General features: G+C 40.7%; 1 protein-coding gene across 3 annotated transcripts in view; it reads left to right on the top strand.

Annotated features, from left to right (window-relative positions):
* OTUD7A (OTU deubiquitinase 7A) overlaps nt 1–18,552 on the top strand; it is a 259,837-nt gene that overhangs the window by 113,944 nt on the left and 127,341 nt on the right. For all 3 annotated transcript variants that reach the window (XM_068272540.1, XM_068272542.1, XM_068272541.1), the window contains exon 4: nt 12,613–12,766. In XM_068272540.1, coding sequence (XP_068128641.1) covers nt 12,682–12,766 — 85 coding nt within the window. In that variant the 5' untranslated portion in view covers nt 12,613–12,681. The remainder of the gene's footprint in view (nt 1–12,612; nt 12,767–18,552) is intronic.

The following is an 18,552-nucleotide window of genomic DNA, read 5'->3' as shown; positions in this document are numbered from 1 at the left end:
CAATACTGCAGCCAGAGATCAGCAGGATGCCAGGCAACTGGTATTGTTTAAAAATAAATAAATGTGGCAGCCTCCATATACCTCTCGCTTCAAGTTCCCTTTCATAAATGTTTAGGTAACAAATGGGTACTTGAGATACTCTTTTGGAGTGCCAGGCTGTTCCTAGTAAGCACAGGTTTTCATTAGGGGATACCTACCAAATTAATTCTGAAAAACTCTAAAGAGGGCATAGGGGGTGCTTACCACAGACATTGATTCCTGCACCTAATAAGGAAATTGACAGCTCCTGCTTCTTTTGACTGTACTTCTCTTCTTTAAAGGCAAAAAACCGACAGATCTGTACAGCTAGAGGTCTTTTTGGTTGTTGTGAGAATGCTGCCGTGATAATTAAGAAGGTGCCATTGTTCCCTCCTTTGAAAAAACTGCTTGCCCAGATTAGGAATTGATCTTATGCCTCTTATGGCAGCTTTCAAATTCTTCAGAGATTTCCTGTAACTTGGTGGCAGACTCTTAAAGCAAACCTGAACTGAAAATGAAACGTCAAAATAAACCTACACCCATTATACTTACCTCCCGTGTAGTCTGCTCTTTAATCTCTTTGTTGTGTGCCCCCTTCTACACTGCACCCTGAGGCTGGAGCCTCTCTCGCCTCTGCCTGGCACAGCCATGGCTGTAAGTGTCCATCTGGGTGGTGTAAGGCGTGTATGCATTCCAAAATCCTACACCCATCATACTTACCTCCCATGTAGTCTGCTTATCAATCTCTTTCTACTCTCCTGCGTCCTTTTTGTTCACTGTGATCTATGAAATTCTCCGTCCTCCATTTTGAAAATGGCTCTTACACCATAACTGCTTCCTGGTCAGCACACTGTTAAACTGTAATACCAGCCACTTGAACCATAGGGAAACATGGATATTACCCTGCACATCAGTTGTCCTTTTAGTTATAACTGACTGATATACTTCAGTTCTGACAAAATCCTGTCAGAACTGGAAGGAATCCTTGTAAGGAGAAAATGGTAAGATTCTGAGAGGAACTGATGGCGAGGTAAGTATGTAATATTCATTTGCAGGTACATCATGTGTTTAATTCAGATAATTTTACTCAGTTCAGGTTCACTTTAAGGAAAGTCATTTTGTTCACATGAATGTTAAGAAATATTTTTGCTATGTTGAAAAGAATTCTCGCCAATAATCTGATAGCAAATTTAAAGATTTTTTTTTTAATTTCAAAAAGAGCAAATTTAAAGAAATTTAATGAAACGAGAAGCAGGAACCTTTTTGAGCTTCAAATTAGCAGCCACTTTCCTGTCTGATAAGTAGCTCTGGAATCCTTGCAGTCCAGGCTTTCATACATCACTGCTGAGAGTTTTGGAGGCACTGTTTCATATTCACCCCTACCTCCTTATTTAGGAATGTAGCCAGATGGATGAGAGGGATCAATCATGGTGAAATAAGCTAAACATGGTACTTGCATCTCATTTTATGGTTTAGTCGTCGATTTTTAGCGTTCTCCAGTTATGCACTGTAGGACTGTAGAGAAGAGCTTCGTTGTTTTCTTGGAGGTGCATTTGGTATAACATCCTTCTAATGATATGATCACCCTTTGCAAAATACCACTTACACACTTCATGTACAAACTTGACTCAACCAAGTGTTCATTGAAAGTCTGTAGAGAGGGTAACTGTTCGATTTAGGTTAGGTGGAAAGGTTAGTGGAAGGCATAGGTAGGAGGAGAATAGTGCTAGGCATATTTTAGGATGGATGTACTGCAATTTCTTTGTGATTTTCCAGTTTGACTTTTCTGTGATTGCATGTTGCTATTTTATCTGTAGGCTAGGAACCCAATAAGAAATGCAAAATAAATGCAGCATGCAGGACATTTGGGATTAGGCTAAATCAGAGCACTCTAGTATAAAATGTTCCCACAATTTTCAGTTTATTTGCAAATGTCCTTAAGTTTTGTGATTTACATGTGAATGGAAATGGATTAAAAAATGCATCAAATCACATAATACAAAATAGCCCTGGGTTAGCTATAGGGTTACAGCAATCTTTCGTCGGCAAGCTGTACTCAGCACCGATGGCAGTGTGGTGAGGGCAAGACGCACACGCACACCATTGTGAGATTGGCAAACTGTACAGCATTGTTACTATTATAAGTACGGGTGAACTGTCACTTGGCAAATGTGTTTGCTTTATAACTTCTGTGATCATAAATCATTATCATTTTGTGTTGGGAAATACAGTTATGTACACAGGAGTGACATTTAGCAATTGCCAGTTAAATCAAGCGTGGACAGCCGTGCTTGCTGTGACATTGACAGATAATCATGTCAGCAGGTTTTGTGTTGGAATATTGTCTTTTGTGTCATCCTCCAGTGCATATGGGAACATAAATAGGGATTTGCTTTGTGTCTTTTGTTATCCCAGACACTATTCCAAATCATGTTTAAGAAGTGGTGGAGCTTTAAAGGCCATTTACTTTGTAGTTTGCAGGTCTGGCAATAGATAGCTATCAGCGATTCTGCCTTTTGTCAGCAGTGCAGTAATAGACAGTTTCCACAGTTTTAGGTACTGTATTTCAAACTCTGAGCTTGTCAGTTACTATACTATACAATAAAGCATGAATTCAAAATAAAATCCATACAGTTAAATCATAAAACAAGTGTATAAGCACCCTGGGCCAGCCTTATGTGTACGGCTTGCGTGTCCGCACAAGGCACCATGATCACAGTCACAACAGGGGTCACCCTATAAGAAACAATAAAGCAGACACCATGGAAAGTTTCTGTATAATGGAACCCATCCTAAAGTACCCCTGAACTCGCTTTAACATAACACACTGTTAACAAAAGTCACAGCACCTTCCTCCCAATCTAGCGCCTCCCCCCGTCCATGTCCCCCGCTCTGCTCAGCTGAAATATTCAACTTGAGCAGAATGTCGATGACGGGTGGGGAGGAAGTGTTAGTACTTCCTCCTCTCTGCCCATCCTCAGGAATGCCCCCTCCACTCGCCGCTAATATGCTTGGAAGAACAAAGAAAAATCGAGAGCCCAATATGGTGTAATATTGTTAAGTTGGTTGTGGTTTAAAGCAAAAAATCTTAGATATACTCACAAACATGGGTTACCCATAGGCAACCACTTCAAGTGCAGGTGGGGAGTATTAGAACCTGACCCCACTCAGGTTTTTAAGATGTCGCTCTCTGTAGATAGGAAACGGGGAAGCACCCCTCCACCGAGGGTGGAATCAATATTTCAGCAAAGCTTGGTGTTCAGAGGCGCCAGAGTAGAATAAAAACATACAACGTAGAATAAAAATGTTTAAAAAAAAATTTGTATTGATATATTGTGACTCAATTGGGTTTTATATTTTCGAGGGAGGTAAGTCCACCTGAACATCCCCCTCTTTTAGACGTTTTTTAAACGTTTTTATTCTACTCTGGCGCCTCTGTACACCAAGCTTTGCTGAACTCGCCGCTAATAGTTCCTATATGCACAGCGCACTGGGGAGCTGCGCTGTGTGCGGTCTTAAGGTAATTTAGCTCAGAACGATAGCTTACTTATACAGCAATTAGTACACTAATGTTCCGAACTAAATTACCTTAAGCTCCCCAGTGCACTGTGCATATAGGAACTATTAGTGGCGAGTGATGGCGGCGGTCCTGAGGACGGGCAGAGAGGAGAAAGTACTGACACTACCTCCCCGCCCATCATCAAGCTCTGCATTACAGCTGAGCAGGGTGGGGGGGGACAGAAGGGGCGCTAAAGGGGGGGGGGATGGTGCTGTGACTCCTATGCCACAACACCACAAACAGGAAAGCAATAGGGCCCATGCTAGCGATTAGCGCTAGTGTTTTGTGCTGGTGATTTTTACGCGATTAATGTGTAAAAATAATTGTACGCTCTTGTGATTTTTGATCAATTGCAATTAGCGCTTTTTTAGCATTATAATTGCGATAGCTGTGAAATTGCAGCAAAATGCTGCATGTAGCGTGTTTGGCGATCATCCCTAACCACAAATACCCGGCGATCGCCAGTGAGATCACTGCCATTTAGTTAACTTTGCGCTAGCGCTTTAAAAAGCACTAGCGAGTGCCGACGATTCGGCAGTTAGCAGTAAATGCCCGCAAATCACCCGAGTGAGAGTGGTCCCTTAAAATCATTTCATTTAAAAACGAGGCCAGGGATACTTTAAGCCCGGTACACACATCTAAATTTTGATTGGTTCATTTTACCACTTACATGTAGTATGGTAGAATACTCAAGCAGCTTGGGGTGACCCAGAACCACTAGGATAGTATAGTGAACTAAAAGAGTTACGCTCTATCCCATAGAGCCACATCAATCACTGCCATGTGCTGATGAGGGTCAAAAGTCCAAAACAGGCTGTCTACATGTTGGGTTAATGTGGCTCAATAAATCATATGGTGGAACTATAACGGCGAGTGGAAGGGGCGGGGCTAAAGATGGGCAGAGGGGAGGAAGAGCTGCCACTTCCTCCCCACCCACATTTGAAGGCAGAATGGGGCCACAGGGTGCGCCAGAGGTGGGAGGATGGTGCTGCGTGCTAGTCACAGCACCAGTAACAAAATTATATTAAAAGTAACGGGGGACTAGGTCAGGGGTCAGTGGTACTTTAACACTCTCTTTACTTTTTCCTAATCCTTAACACCCCAGCCCACCCCCGTGTTGTCTAATCTTTAAATCCCTACCCCCACTCCCAGCACAAATCCGCAATTTGCAGCAATGTGGGGATGTGATTTGAGCGCCTGATAAAATGGTAGGCACAAATCTTCCTGCTATGCAAATTGCGGCTTTACACAGTAGGTGCAGAGCAGTTTGCAGAGCAGGAAGACTGGGCACCTACTATTTTATCGGGTACCAACAGCCACAGATTTCCTCCCATTGATGCAAATCGCAGCTTTTGGGATGGGTGCCTATGGCAGCACCCTCATTTCCAAGGTGAGCACTGCTGTAGACATGTTTGACATGTATAATATATTGACATTTGCATGATATCCTGTACCTTCAGCTAAACCCCCTGCTTTCAGTGCTGCTTTTCAGCATGGTCACCATAGGGAAACATTTCAGTGAATCCTGGTATCTGCTGTATGTATTGAACATATGTCTATCATTTTCTCTGCAGGGAATAGATAGCAATGAATGGTGACAATAGCTCACCTTTATAAAAGTACAGCCCCATCCCTAGAAGTACTACCGTATTTGTCAAGTACATTTTGCACAAATGCTCTTAATGGCTTCAGCATATGGATCACTTCATTGTTACATTTTATGGTGAGCCATGTGAATCCTTTTGTTCATGTTTGCATTCTGGAAGGCAAGACTAGCTAACAAAGAAAATCAATCAGTAAATTGATTGCGCTTTACTAGAAACTTTTCAGCTGAAGTCAGAATAGCCCCACAGATTACATTTAAGCGTACCTGCACTGACGCGACATGACAAGATAAACATGGGTACATATACTGTAGTATCAACCCTATTTAGAATGTGCCTATGTTCATATTTTCCCCCCGGCAAGCATTGTAAATGATGCAGTTGAACTGCAGTCAAATACAGTCTACAGGTTTGTGCAAATAATGCTTGTAGCAAGAGAGCACTGATAAGCATTTATATGCTTATGCTTATGCATTTGCTGCAAAACTAAAAGGTTGCCCATATATCGCTTGTATGGTCTGATCCACCATTAGACAGATCCCTCTCTGATCGCATCTGGTCAGAGAGGGAGTTGTTGCAGCTGCAAATGATACAAAGCCAAAACAAACTATTTTTAAGGGAAATACACCTTTCAATCAAAATTAATGTGTTTGATTCTGATTTATTTTGTCTGTTCTGTTATTTGAAAGGCTAATGCCTGAATATACTGTGCTAAAAACCAATATATTATTTTGTTCTATCTGTTCAGAAAGGTGCAATTGCTTCAGCAAGGTAAACAGTCCACCACTACAGAGAGTGCAACTCAAACAGCTGTTGTGATAGGAATTATTGATGTCCTCAGTAGTGATGGTCATGTCTAGGAGAACCGTGTGATCAGTTTGGTCAGGTGATAAATATGTAAGTCTCTGATTTGCTAGTCATGATCATGTGCTAAAGCAGGATGTAATCACAGCAAATCAGAGCTTTGCAAATTTATCAACTGATCAAACAAATCACATGCTTCTCCATGAGTTCTCCTAGACATGACCATCACTACCCTCAGTAAACATTTTAGAGCTCAATAGACAAATATACGCGCCCTGCATGTTACAACCAGGACTAAAGGATATTATGTCCAAAGTGAATTGGACTCAGTTCCCCGATGCCAGTGTCAGACAATGAAAGGAGGAAAAGTAGCATCCAGTGCAGCTCTCTCATCGGTGGGATTTGAAAAGTCTGTATCAGGAAAAGGAGAGAGAGGAGAGCACCTCTATGGTGCAATACCATTAATTCAGTTTGCAAATTGCAAAAGAAATGCACGCGTTTCGACACACCAGTGTGTCTTTGTCAAGTCAGGCACCATGATTCTGACTTGACAAAGACACACTGATGTGTTGAAACACTTCGCCATTATCACCCAGCACACGGAGCTTGCCTGGATTCCAGACCTACCACGGACCCTTGTTGATGTCCCCTGCTGGCCACGGTTGACGTCTGAGGTGTGGAACATTGAGCATGTGAGCTATGCTTGCAAATTTATGGGATCTTGTATGTACATTTCTTTTGCAATTTGCAAACATTTTAGAGCTGGCTACCTCAGCAATACCTCATGCTGCTCCCAAAGTCTTCCCATCTTTCTAGCACATTGGCCTAAATTCACCAAGCAGTTTAGACTAGTCTACTGATGGTTTTTAGTCTACTGGTGGTTTGGTCAGTTGCATCAAAGGGGAATTCACTATTACCAAATGTTTTAGACCTGTTTGTAGACCTGGTCTAAAACATTTGGTAATTAGGTTGGTAAAGAAGGATTAAGAAATGATTAACAGATGCAATTCACAAACGAGTAGCTATGACTGACATCCTTCTCCTTTGATGAGCTCTCCTCTGCATACAATTAAACTCCTGCATAATTAATTCAAAAGATTCCATCCTCACATCTAAAATACCTCACAGAATTACTTTAGGCCCCATTTCACACGGAAAAATCACTGGACAGTGCAACGATTTCTCCGAAATCGCGATTAGCGCTTCTATAGCACTGAAACGCGATCACCGGGAAATCACCTGAAAATGGTGCAAACTTTTGTGATTTTGGGCAGTTAGCGCAAATCGCCCAAGTAAGAACGGGCTCTTCGGGTTTTATTACACTAGCGCTTTCAAAAGCGCTAGCGTTTGTGCGTTTTTCCAAAATCACTGGCAAAACGCTCGTGTGAATGGGGCCTTACCATCAGAAATCAGCTGGTCTAATATCTGACAGAAAAAGTGGGCGTGGTTACTCCTTGTTTGCCTTTGTGAATTGTGTAAGTACTAAATGTGAGACCAGGTCTAAAAACAGGTCTAAAACATTACACCAAACCATCAGTAGACTAAAAAACATATGTAGACTAGTCTAAACTGCTTAGTGAATTGAGGCCATTGTGTTTCTTTGGATTTCCCTTATACTTATACCTTTAATTACTTATCATATCGTCACCGTTAACTGAATGCTTATAAATGCAAATACAAGAATGTGTATTGGTTTATCAGAAATGTTCTAGTTAGAATGTTCTGAGATGATCCTCTTCAACTGTTAGCAGCGAATGTCAAATTACCAAAATATTTACAAATCCTCTGTGCCCACCCCTTCCTGTAAGCCCTGCGTTTACCCCGAGAGTGGACACTTTCACCATAATTTACCCTCGTTCAGACACACTGATGCTTGACTGCTAATACATTAAGTAGGACTATCGAGAATCACAATTTCCGAGTAATGCTGAAAAACAACTGTGTATTTGCATATGTGCTGCTATATCTGCGATCTCTTCAGCTTTTCTGTTAGTCGCCAATGAGTCACTGTCACACAGAGCAGCATTTGTTGCTCTTCTGAGCAGAAGCAGCATGGTACAGGCAGCCCACGGTAAGCACCAGCCACTGGCACACTGTGTATTTTCCCTTCTAATAGAGACCAGCTATTCAGCAAAGGAAACCAGACTTCCCAGGGCTCCTTTCAGATCATTTCATGTTAAAATGTCCCTTTTTTCAAAGACACACTTAGCAGCTTCTTGGCAGCCAGCCCTGGTTTTCTTTCCCATTGATAAACTAATATTCTTTTCAGAGTGCACTTGCTTATGGCCTTTTTTTATATTGTTTGCTCTCTGTGTTTAGTATTTTGTTTCGAGTCTGCCTGTACAAGATGCTGGACCGATGGTATCTATAAGACACAGTGATTGACCTTGGAATTTAGTTTTTAAGATGGTTTTCATCCTGTTAAAGAAGGACTCCGTTAGTAACATATGACGGCCTGGGTGGAGATAAGTGCAGGTAGGATTGCCATCTGTATTGCTGCTCAGCCTTCGCTGTTAAAAACAACCATTGGGCACACTCCTGGCCACATTTACACTTTACATGCTTCCTGCACCTCTAATTAGGTCCTATGCACACTGTACACATTTTTCATAGCTTATATGATTTAGTGAACATTTTTGATGCAATTTCATGCATTTCCTCAAAGACAATATATTAAAATCAACATTATTATATGTGCCTCATGTATCCTTTAAGTAAGGAAAGTGCTAAAATATATGAAATGTTGTCCTTTTTTCTCTATCCGCTGCTCTCAAACTCCCAATTCTTTGCTCAAAAAGTATTTTATGGCTGTAATTTCTTATCAGTGAGGGAACGTTATAGTCTAACAGAGTCCCGGCTGTAGAAACACTGTCAGTTGCATAGCTGAATATTAACTCTTTCTGGCAGATGAAGAAAGAAGAAAAGCAACACAGCATATTTTTGTGTTATGCACTGTACATACACATATCTATCTCCTCATGTCACATGTCATTTAAGTTTCCGTCTAAAGTTGGGCTTCATGGATGTGTTTATGTTTAGAAGGTGATTAGAGACTTAGGGGTCTGGTATAGAATTTAGCATAGGAGATTGGTTAGGGTTAGGCGATTGGTGGAAAGTTGTGCAGAAAATACAGACTAAAGGGTTGTTATATGCGTTACAACTAAAGCATTTAATGCTATGACAATTTGATGAAAACAATCGATTGAGAAATTTGATCAGAGTTGTTGTTTGTTCTTGATAATTGTCAATCAGGCAAAGTGGAAAAATCAGATCAATTTCTTCAAAGATTGAAAGTTGTGTGTTAGGTTGTATGAAATTATTATATCCAAAGAAATTGTGTAGCTACATTCAAGAAGAAAGAAACTTCATTGTGTTAAAAGAAAACAGAAACGATTAGAATGGAATGATTTGATCATTGGAAAAAAATGCATTGTGTTTGAGATCGGTAAATTTGGAGTTTATTAAAAAGTTAATAATAGAATGTACAACTATTATACAGTACTTAAAAGATGGATGCAGTGGAGGGTGGACTCCGGGATCTTTATTTGCTGCTTCTTTACTCACTTGTCTGTTTTGGCTGTGTGTTTTTGTAATGGTTATAGTGGAATAATCATCCCCAATTTTACTTTCAATCCAATGTATATTCTTTATTTGATTTTTTTTGTCGTGATTGTGTCCAGATCGAATATACATATGTATGGTACATCAGTTCTTTGAGTCTCATTTCTTTAGTTGAGCGAAAAAAGCTATCAAAATTGTCAAATCGAAAAAAGTTAAAAAATTGTAACTTATGTGGCCACCTCAAGACAGTGTTGTAAACCTGAAATGGCAAAAAATCAGTAATGTTATTGATGCCAAACCATGCGGCGCTAAATCCATATATAACCAGGTGGGAGATGCTTCCAGCAGTTTTATAATATCACTAATTTCTTATTGGATAAATCTCTAAAATCTAGGTGTATTAAATTATTTACAAAAATGTAAAATATGTCTTCACACACTACCCACTTGTTAAATATGCTAGATCAATATTGTGCATAAGCATTGCACCAGATTGTTAAAGAGAGTCTGAAGCGAGAATAAATCTCGCTTCAGACCTCATAGATAGCAGGGGCATGTGTGCCCCTGCTAAAACGCCGCTATCCCGCGGCTTAACGGGGGTCCCTTCACCCCCAAATCCCCTCGGTGCAGCGGGGGAGCGCTTCCTGGTTGGGGCAGGGCTAACTGCTGCAGCCCTGCCCCATGCGCGTCTGTCAGCGCGTATCTCCGACTCTCCCCCGCCCCTCTCACTCTTCCTTCACTGAGAGGGGCGGGGGAGAGGCGGCGATGCGCCGCTGATAGACGCGACTGGAGGCAGGGCTGCGGCCGTTAGCCCTGCCTCCAGGAAAAGATAATATAAGACCAAGTTTGAGACCAATGCTTGCGGGGGTGGGTTTGGGGGTGAAGGGACCCCCGTTTAGCCGCGGGATAGCGGCGTTTTAGCAGGGGCACACATGCCCCTGCTATCTATGAGGTCTGAAGCGAGAATTATTCTCGCTTCAGAGTCTCTTTAAGTCTACACACATAGTGGTGGGTAGCATGCTTTAAGTGAGTTAGGCCAAAACAGTGCTGGAAATTTGGGGGCACCAGGCGCCGCCCTAGACCGCAGCTATAGTGGTGCCCAGTCACTGAATTGGGAGCCGTCAAGAGACGGAGCCCAAATTACGATAAAACAGTGTAATTCAGTCACCACCGATAGGCCCACAGCGGCCTGGAGGAGGATTAGTAATTAACGCCGCCGGAACTTTAGCAGAAGCAGGGTGAGCAGTGTTTTGGCTTCCCCTGCACCCAAATTTCCTGGCACCTTTATTACATGCCATCCGTAATTGGGTTAAGGTCACTAAATTGAGAAATTACCATACACAATTCTCGATTGCTGCTACATGCAATAAGAATAAAATAAAAAACAAAAATAAAGAAAAAGCCAAGGACAAAGCCACTGTAATTATGAGTTATATTTTGATGGATATGAAGGATTAGCACTTTTAATTATTTCACATCGTGTCAGTGTACTTGCCCTGGGGGGTAATAACTTTGAAAACTGTCCCCCACAGAGATAGAAATGCTGTTAAGTGAATGACTAAGTAAGTAGATCGGGATATTATTCTCAATACTCTTTATTTGTAAAGCAACAGCATTTAGCACAACACTGTACAATAAACAAGGGATGCATATGACTACAGTTTAGATGCTGAAGGAACATAGTATGCAGTAAATAGAGGAAATGAAACTGCGAGAAGGGGAAATTGACTAAGTGAAGTGGTTTAATAACTGTTGGTGATATTGTCCCTATTGATACAACCATCATTTTTTCATAAGATTTTTTCCTCAAAAAATTATTTCCTATGCATTTTAAGGGAAACAGAAGGGGGCACAAATTACAAAAGATACCATATTTCTCGGTTTTCAACTATTATAGTTTTAAAATAAAAACTGCTACTGTAGATAAAAATCATAAATTGTATTATGCCATTTATCACAAAATTTAAATTAGGTTTCTAGTACAATTTTGGGTGGGGATCATTGCCTTAGAAATAAAGGTACATTTTTAATTTATTGTGCACTTTTTCACCTTAGATTATGTTCTCAGTAGGAACTGCATTGCATTACCTGTAAAAACAGGAATGCAATAGAAAGAAGAAGTCACGTTGCATGTTATGCGACCATTGCATCGCATCCAGTGAAGCATACAGTCAATTAAATGTTATGCTTCACTGTCACTGTAAACTCGTGTGCTATGCAGTAATGCCCTTCATGCACTGCATTGGGATACTGGGAAAGATTGCTTTCTCTGGATACACTCTGAACATCATATAGACTTACTGTTGCAGTGTGACTTTCTGCATTAATATGCCTCCATAAAGACAAAGTTACACCGCAACGCCCCCACTGTGAGCTTAGTCTGAAGCTGTAACAATATTAAGAAAATAGGAACAAAGAGGATAATAGGAAGGGTATTTTCACAACTTGTACATAAAATGCCTTTTACATCACCAGCAAGCAAACGAATACTCTAAATAATTTGAACATTACTTTTTCACCCACTTTGTCTTACTTTTTTCATTGCAAAGTGCTAAAAAGTTATTGTAAATTGAACATGAAAATGGATCTCCTAGGAGAAACTCTGGAGAAAAAGTGAATTGCATATGGGCCCCAGTCTTTTGATCTTTTTTGAATGAAAGAATTAGTAAGGCTCAGTGCAAACTCTTGATCTGTAGTGAGATATGGTACCAAAATATGTATCAAAAAATTATTTTCTTATTTTACTAACCTAATTTTCATTATGAAATAGATCAATGTGTACCAGGTAATTGCTTTTTGAATTTGAAAATTGGGTGTGATGGCAGTTTGGTGTTTGCTGACTTCACATATTTAATAACTATGTAAGCACATTAAGAGTATTTATTTCCTACGTTAAAATGTGTTAAATTGTGTGGATTTTTGCTCAGGTCTTGCTGAATCTGAATAGAAGTTTAATTCAGATCACCATTAGATGTTTATCCTTTCTAAGAGAATGTGGTGGTTGATGCTCTGTTTCTGAAGGAAATTCAATCAGTAAATGTTGATTTTTTTCCATTTTATTTTCAGATGGATCTATTTTATTAGCATCATTCTCTTCCTGCTGCTGCTTTTTAAGCAGCGTCACTACATGATCACATGACTCTGGATATGGACTCAGTCCTGTCAGACTTTGTTCGGTCAACAGGGGCTGAACCTGGTCTGGCAAGGGACTTACTGGAAGGTAAGATGGCCTTTATTTTTAACTGGTTCTCTGTTTAGTGATACTACTATTTAAAAATTGGGTAATGGGTTGAGGCCATAATGCTGTTAATGTAACAGGCATATAAAACAATTTCTACATTAATTACTCAAGCTGTAAACATCTTTAAGTATGTTATTTCTATTTCAGGGGATGTTTGACAGTATTGCATGAATCAATTTTTAAGCTGTTTTATATTGTTTGTGCCTTAAATTGCCTTAAATTAAAAAAGGTTTATGCCATATATTAGAGCAATATGTCATTGACAGTTGCATGATATAGTTTCCTAAGCTTTTAAAGTGAGCCTGAAGGGTTTTTAAAAAAACAAAAAAAACAGATATTCACTCAGGTACTCAGGAGAAGGAAGGCAAGGTTCCTATAGAGCCTTCCCATTCCTCCTATGGTCCCTGTGTTCCACTGCTGGATCCCGCGTTAGCAGTCTCTGACTCCGGGTTGGAGACTGCCCACTTTCACAACTGCAAGTGGCCTCGGAAATCTTCGGGAGCCCAAATGCTCCTGAAGACGACCGATCCATACATACGCATAGCATCTTTGAAGATCCTGCTGGGGCTCCCAATTGGTCCACTGTCTGGACCATTTTCATTGGTCCAGAAAGTGGACCAATGGGGAGCCCCAGCAGGAGCTTCAAAGATGCTTTGCCGGGGCTCTAATAGACAGTAATTACAGTTAGAGATACACTATAATCGCAACATCGGGACTTGCGACGAGACGTGGGAGTGTTTGGCGGCGGCAGGTAAATTACTAAGGGGAAACAGGTGCAGCTGCAGGGAGCTTTGGTGATGTGCTGCGACCTGATGAGGAGCTATGGGTGTCTCCTTATTAAAGGAGACTGCTAGATGCAGCGGTCGAAGATGTTCGGTGGGTGTGTGTGCATCTCTGTTGAGCGAGACCTGTGGTGCTGAAGGACAGCACCACAGCGGACAGCACCACAGCGTAAATCTTCACTCCCCATCACCTGTAGCATGGGAGCATCGCTCCCTAACAATTGGCCATCGTGCAAAGGAAACTGGTTATAGGATTTGCGGGTAATCCTTTCTGCAAGCTGCTTATCACCTTGAATAGGATATGGCCCTGAGTGTTTAAGGTCCAAGGTTCAGATTATGCTTTTGTGTCAGTCTTGTGGCCATGATTTTTCAGGATTTTTGAGGATGTGTTAAATATAAGCCCCATTTCAAAAATAAGCTCTAGTTATAGTACATATACAGGAAATTTAAATAGTGTACAGGCTGCTACGGTATGCATGTACAAATTTTAAATCAAATGGCAACAGAATGCAGCAGGACAGATAGACCCTTCACCAAGGAAAGGAGACCCCTCCCCCCCTTCAAAGAAGCGCACTAATAAACCCCAGGATACCCAAAATAATACGGATTGGCAAGTGCCAGGCTCTCTGTAAATGTAGATTATTGTACATGTAAAAAGAAATAGTCAATTATGAGAAATTCATGATGGAAATTAGGGTTTTGAACCTTATGATGTAGTGGAATGTGTTTTTTTTTTAAAGACGCGGGTTATTTTCAGGGAAACACAGTAGTACATTAGGGCTATATTGATAATGTGTGTATGTGTTCAGGTTGGCTTCATCCTACTTCCAGAATTCTGTCTTGTTGCTATTAAATGCATCGTCCATTTCAGAGCTATATTGGTAAAAGTATAAATTGTTGCAGTGTTGTTGCACCTCCTACCCATCATATAACCCCGGTGAACATGAGGTTTGTCGTTTGTACTTTGCTCATTTAGGCAGGTGTGAGAAACTACAAACGACAGCTTGTATATATAAAGGAGATCATTTCAGTTGAGGCTGCAGGTTTTACAATAGGAGGAATTCATCCATTTTTAATAAACCTACGTATGTACATGCATCAGTTGACTTATTGCTGAAAATGCAGACATAGCATAAAATTGTTTGTGGGTTTATTCAGTTAAAGACAAGTTACGTGGTAATTTTGTTGTAGTCGTTTTGCTAATAAAAGCTGTAATCTTAGTTATTCTATAATTAATTCAATATGCATTGGTCAAATGGGAGCTTATGTTTGTGAATATATACATTTATATATATTTGTACAGCCAAATGGGATCTTTTCCCAGCGTAAACATTGCTCAACTATGTACAAGCAAGTCAGTGCAACAAAGTCTTTCTGAAGCAAGTCTTATATTTACTTGCTGAGAAACCACTGCAGTGGTTCACCTTGTTATGAAAATGGATTTATGTTTCTTAACTACTTCCTCCCCTAGCCAGCCTATGACAGCGATCGGCTGTCATAGGCTTCAGCCAATAAGAGCTAATTGCTCTTGTGCATCCTGGGAGGGGAGGGGGGGAGGGGGTACAGCACTGCCGTAAATCGCAGTGCTGTACCATGTAAATAGATGGCAGTTTCACCGTCTAACATCTCCTAGCGGCGATCGCTGCTGGGAGGCTGATAGCTGAGCGTGATCTCCTGCAAAACACGCCCACAGGACCTTACGCCAATCGGCGATAGGTAGCCCTGGGGCTGCTGCCGTGGCCACGCCCATCGGCGTGACACGGCCGGCTAGTGGTTAAAGTGGAATAAAACTCACAGACATAACATTCAATAAAAGTGTGTTTTCTTACTTTTTATTACACAAAGTTACTATATTTGCTTTGTGCACAATTAATTTTGTCCAGTTACAAATTGCAAGTTCCCAAAGTACAGTTTATCTGCTCTGAATGGTGCCATTGCATTTTATTCATAGCTGTTATAATTCTATATTAAAATCTTCTAGTGAGCTCTTTTGAACTGTGTGCATGCTTGAAGCAAAGAGAGCTCTTTTTCAGCGCGCCTAAGAATGTAACAACAGAGAAATGTAAAAAAAAAGATAATGTTTTCTCCTCTTCGGATGCGCATCAGAAGCTGAAGGGGCTTATAGTGCAGAGCAAAGTGGTGTGTTTAACTGTTTGAATGCTGTTCTGTTACAATTTTATTTTTTGTAGTAGGTTTAAAGCTGTAAGTAATCTTTTAGAGCAAAGAATAAATGCTGAGTTTCAGACCACTTTAAAGCAGATCTGACCAGAGGCACTGCAGTGATGTTGTGCGCTGGTTTATATGAAGATGTACCAGTTATATCCAGCAGAAAATGATCAATAGATGACACGGAGGGGAGAACAGAGAGTGATTTCTCTAGTTTGCTCCATTTAGAATTTGTGCAAGCAGGAATCAGACAGAGGAATAGAAAGTACGTAATTAGAGGATCAAAATTTCAGAATATACTGAAACCAATTTCCAATAATAATAAGCTATTGGATTTCAGCATCCACACTGAATTCAGTATTGTTCTGTTTCTACAACTGAATGCATTGCTAATGATTTATTGATACTCATGGCTGCGACTCTGATCCACCATGCTGGCTGAACATTGTATATTCTGAAATAGCTGACTTACTGTGAGAGTCTATGCAACTTTTTTCTGTGTTTGTTTTTTCCCTTTCACTTTAAATTTAACAGCATGTTACATAGTACATGTTGACTTGCTCATTCTGTGTAGGCATAATAGACAACTGTAACTAGATGGTCAGACTGTCTTATGCTAATCCACTTATATCCTAACAATGGTATTGCCTGCACATATAGATTCTAGAAATGTTACTCTAGCAGCCCATTATCCGTAATGTACAAGTGATGGGAAAGTGCCTTAGACTGTGAGTGAAATTAAGCCTCACTGAATTTGCAGCTAGCTGTTCCAAAATGTACTTCCTGATCAAAACTGCCAATTCCTGCCTTTTATGTCTTTAAAAAAATCTTCCAGTGTCTTGTGAGCCATTGATGTAATTGCTAGGCTGACTGGAAGGACTAAAATGAGAGGCATTGTGCAGTGATGGGAACTAATAATCTGCCAAAAGAGCTGCAAATCAGAGGCTACATGCTTGTCTTCTCCCTGAATGATTCTGGCTGCAGCAGTGCTTCTTGAAGGGTCAGATTCATAAGGCAGAGGAAATCACAATGTATAGTAGCCACTTTTCATGTCTACATTTAAGACCCGAATAATAATTTTAAACATCAAAGCCAGCTATTAAGCTATGCAATCTATAGTTTTGATAATGTCTCTTTTGAACAAGTGCAATTCGCAGCTGTCACCTTCCTGCTTACAACATGTCTTAAAAGAACTGTAATTCTAGGTTTGATTGGCCGTGCTGCCTGTTTGCCTAGGCCAGTGCTGTTCTCACCTCTATGCTTTCTGATTATATCTGTAATTCACATAGATGTGCGTTTTGGCATTAAAGTGGAATAAAACTTTTTACATAACATTCAATAAAAATGTTTTTTCCTACTTTTTATTACCCATACAGTTATCATATTTGCTTTTGTGCACAAGCAATATTGCCTTTTTTTTTACACATTACAAGGTGCCAAGGTACAGTTTATCTGCTCTGAAAGCTGCCATTGCATTTTATTAATATTAATTTAATTAATTTAATTTATTGCGCAAAAAAAGTGGGATCAGCGCATCACCAGGCCGCCTCTGAATGGCCTCAGCTCAGAGATGCGCTGAGCCCCCCCAGAAACTGCAAACGCACCTTGAACCCAAACAGAGGCTCTGCATATACACCAAAGGAAAACTATTAAGTGGGAGCAGCTGACCAGAAATAAATCAATCAAACATAGCAAAGAAATGAACAGCGCTACTTAAAAACAGATGAGTGCTTACCTGCAAAAAAGTGCACACCCCACTCATGGGATTCAAATACACAATGAGCATATACATGACCTGTCTACCACTTGGAGGATGTTAGTTTCACTAACAATTTGCAATTTGTTAGGTACTTGTCCCTCCCACTGTCGAAGAAGTCTTTCCTCCATGGGAGGGGACCTAACACTAACTAAATTCTACCTATGCATATGCATAGCCTGGGCGCGCTACCAGTAAAATTGAGAATTGCGCAAAAATAGTGGGATCAGCGCATCACCAGGCCGCCTCTGAATGGCCTCAGCTCAGAGATGCGCTGAGCCCCCCCAGAAACTGCAAACGCACCTTGAACCCAAACAGAGGCTCTGCATATACACCAAAGGAAAACTATTAAGTGGGAGCAGCTGACCAGAAATAAATCAATCAAACATAGCAAAGAAATGAACAGCGCTACTTAAAAACAGATGAGTGCTTACCTGCAAAAAAGTGCACACCCCACTCATGGGATTCAAATACACAATGAGCATACACATGACCTGTCTACCACTTGGAGGATGTTAGTTTCACTAACAATTTGCAATTTGTTAGGTACTTGTCCCTCCCACTGTCGAAGAAGTCTTTCCTCCATGGGAGGGGACCTAACACTAACTAAATTCTACCTATGCATATGCATAGCCTGGGCGCGCTACCAGTAACATTGAGAATTGGTGTATATGCAGAGCCTCTGTTTGGGTTCAAGGTGCGTTTGCAGTTTCTGGGGGGGCTCAGCGCATCTCTGAGCTGAGGCCATTCAGAGGCGGCCTGGTGATGCGCTGATCCCACTTTTTTTGCGCAATTCTCAATTTTACTGGTAGCGCGCCCAGGCTATGCATATGCATAGGTAGAATTTAATTTATTAATAATGTATTAATAGATTTTAATATATACAGTAAATACAGCAGCTATCTAGTTATAATTTTTCATTTGTCTCTGCTTGTCAGTTCCAAGCAGTTCCAAGCAGTAGCAACAGAGGAATGTAAACAAAAGATAATGTTATCTCTTCTTCGGAAGCGGATCACAAACTGCAGGGGATTTCCACTGCAAAACAAAGTTCTGTGTTTAAC

This window comes from Hyperolius riggenbachi, chromosome 3, assembly GCF_040937935.1.
Source record: "Hyperolius riggenbachi isolate aHypRig1 chromosome 3, aHypRig1.pri, whole genome shotgun sequence".
Taxonomy (NCBI): domain Eukaryota; kingdom Metazoa; phylum Chordata; class Amphibia; order Anura; family Hyperoliidae; genus Hyperolius; species Hyperolius riggenbachi.
The sequence above is the reverse complement of the archived record's forward strand: the minus strand, read 5'-3'. Positions and strand labels throughout refer to the sequence as shown.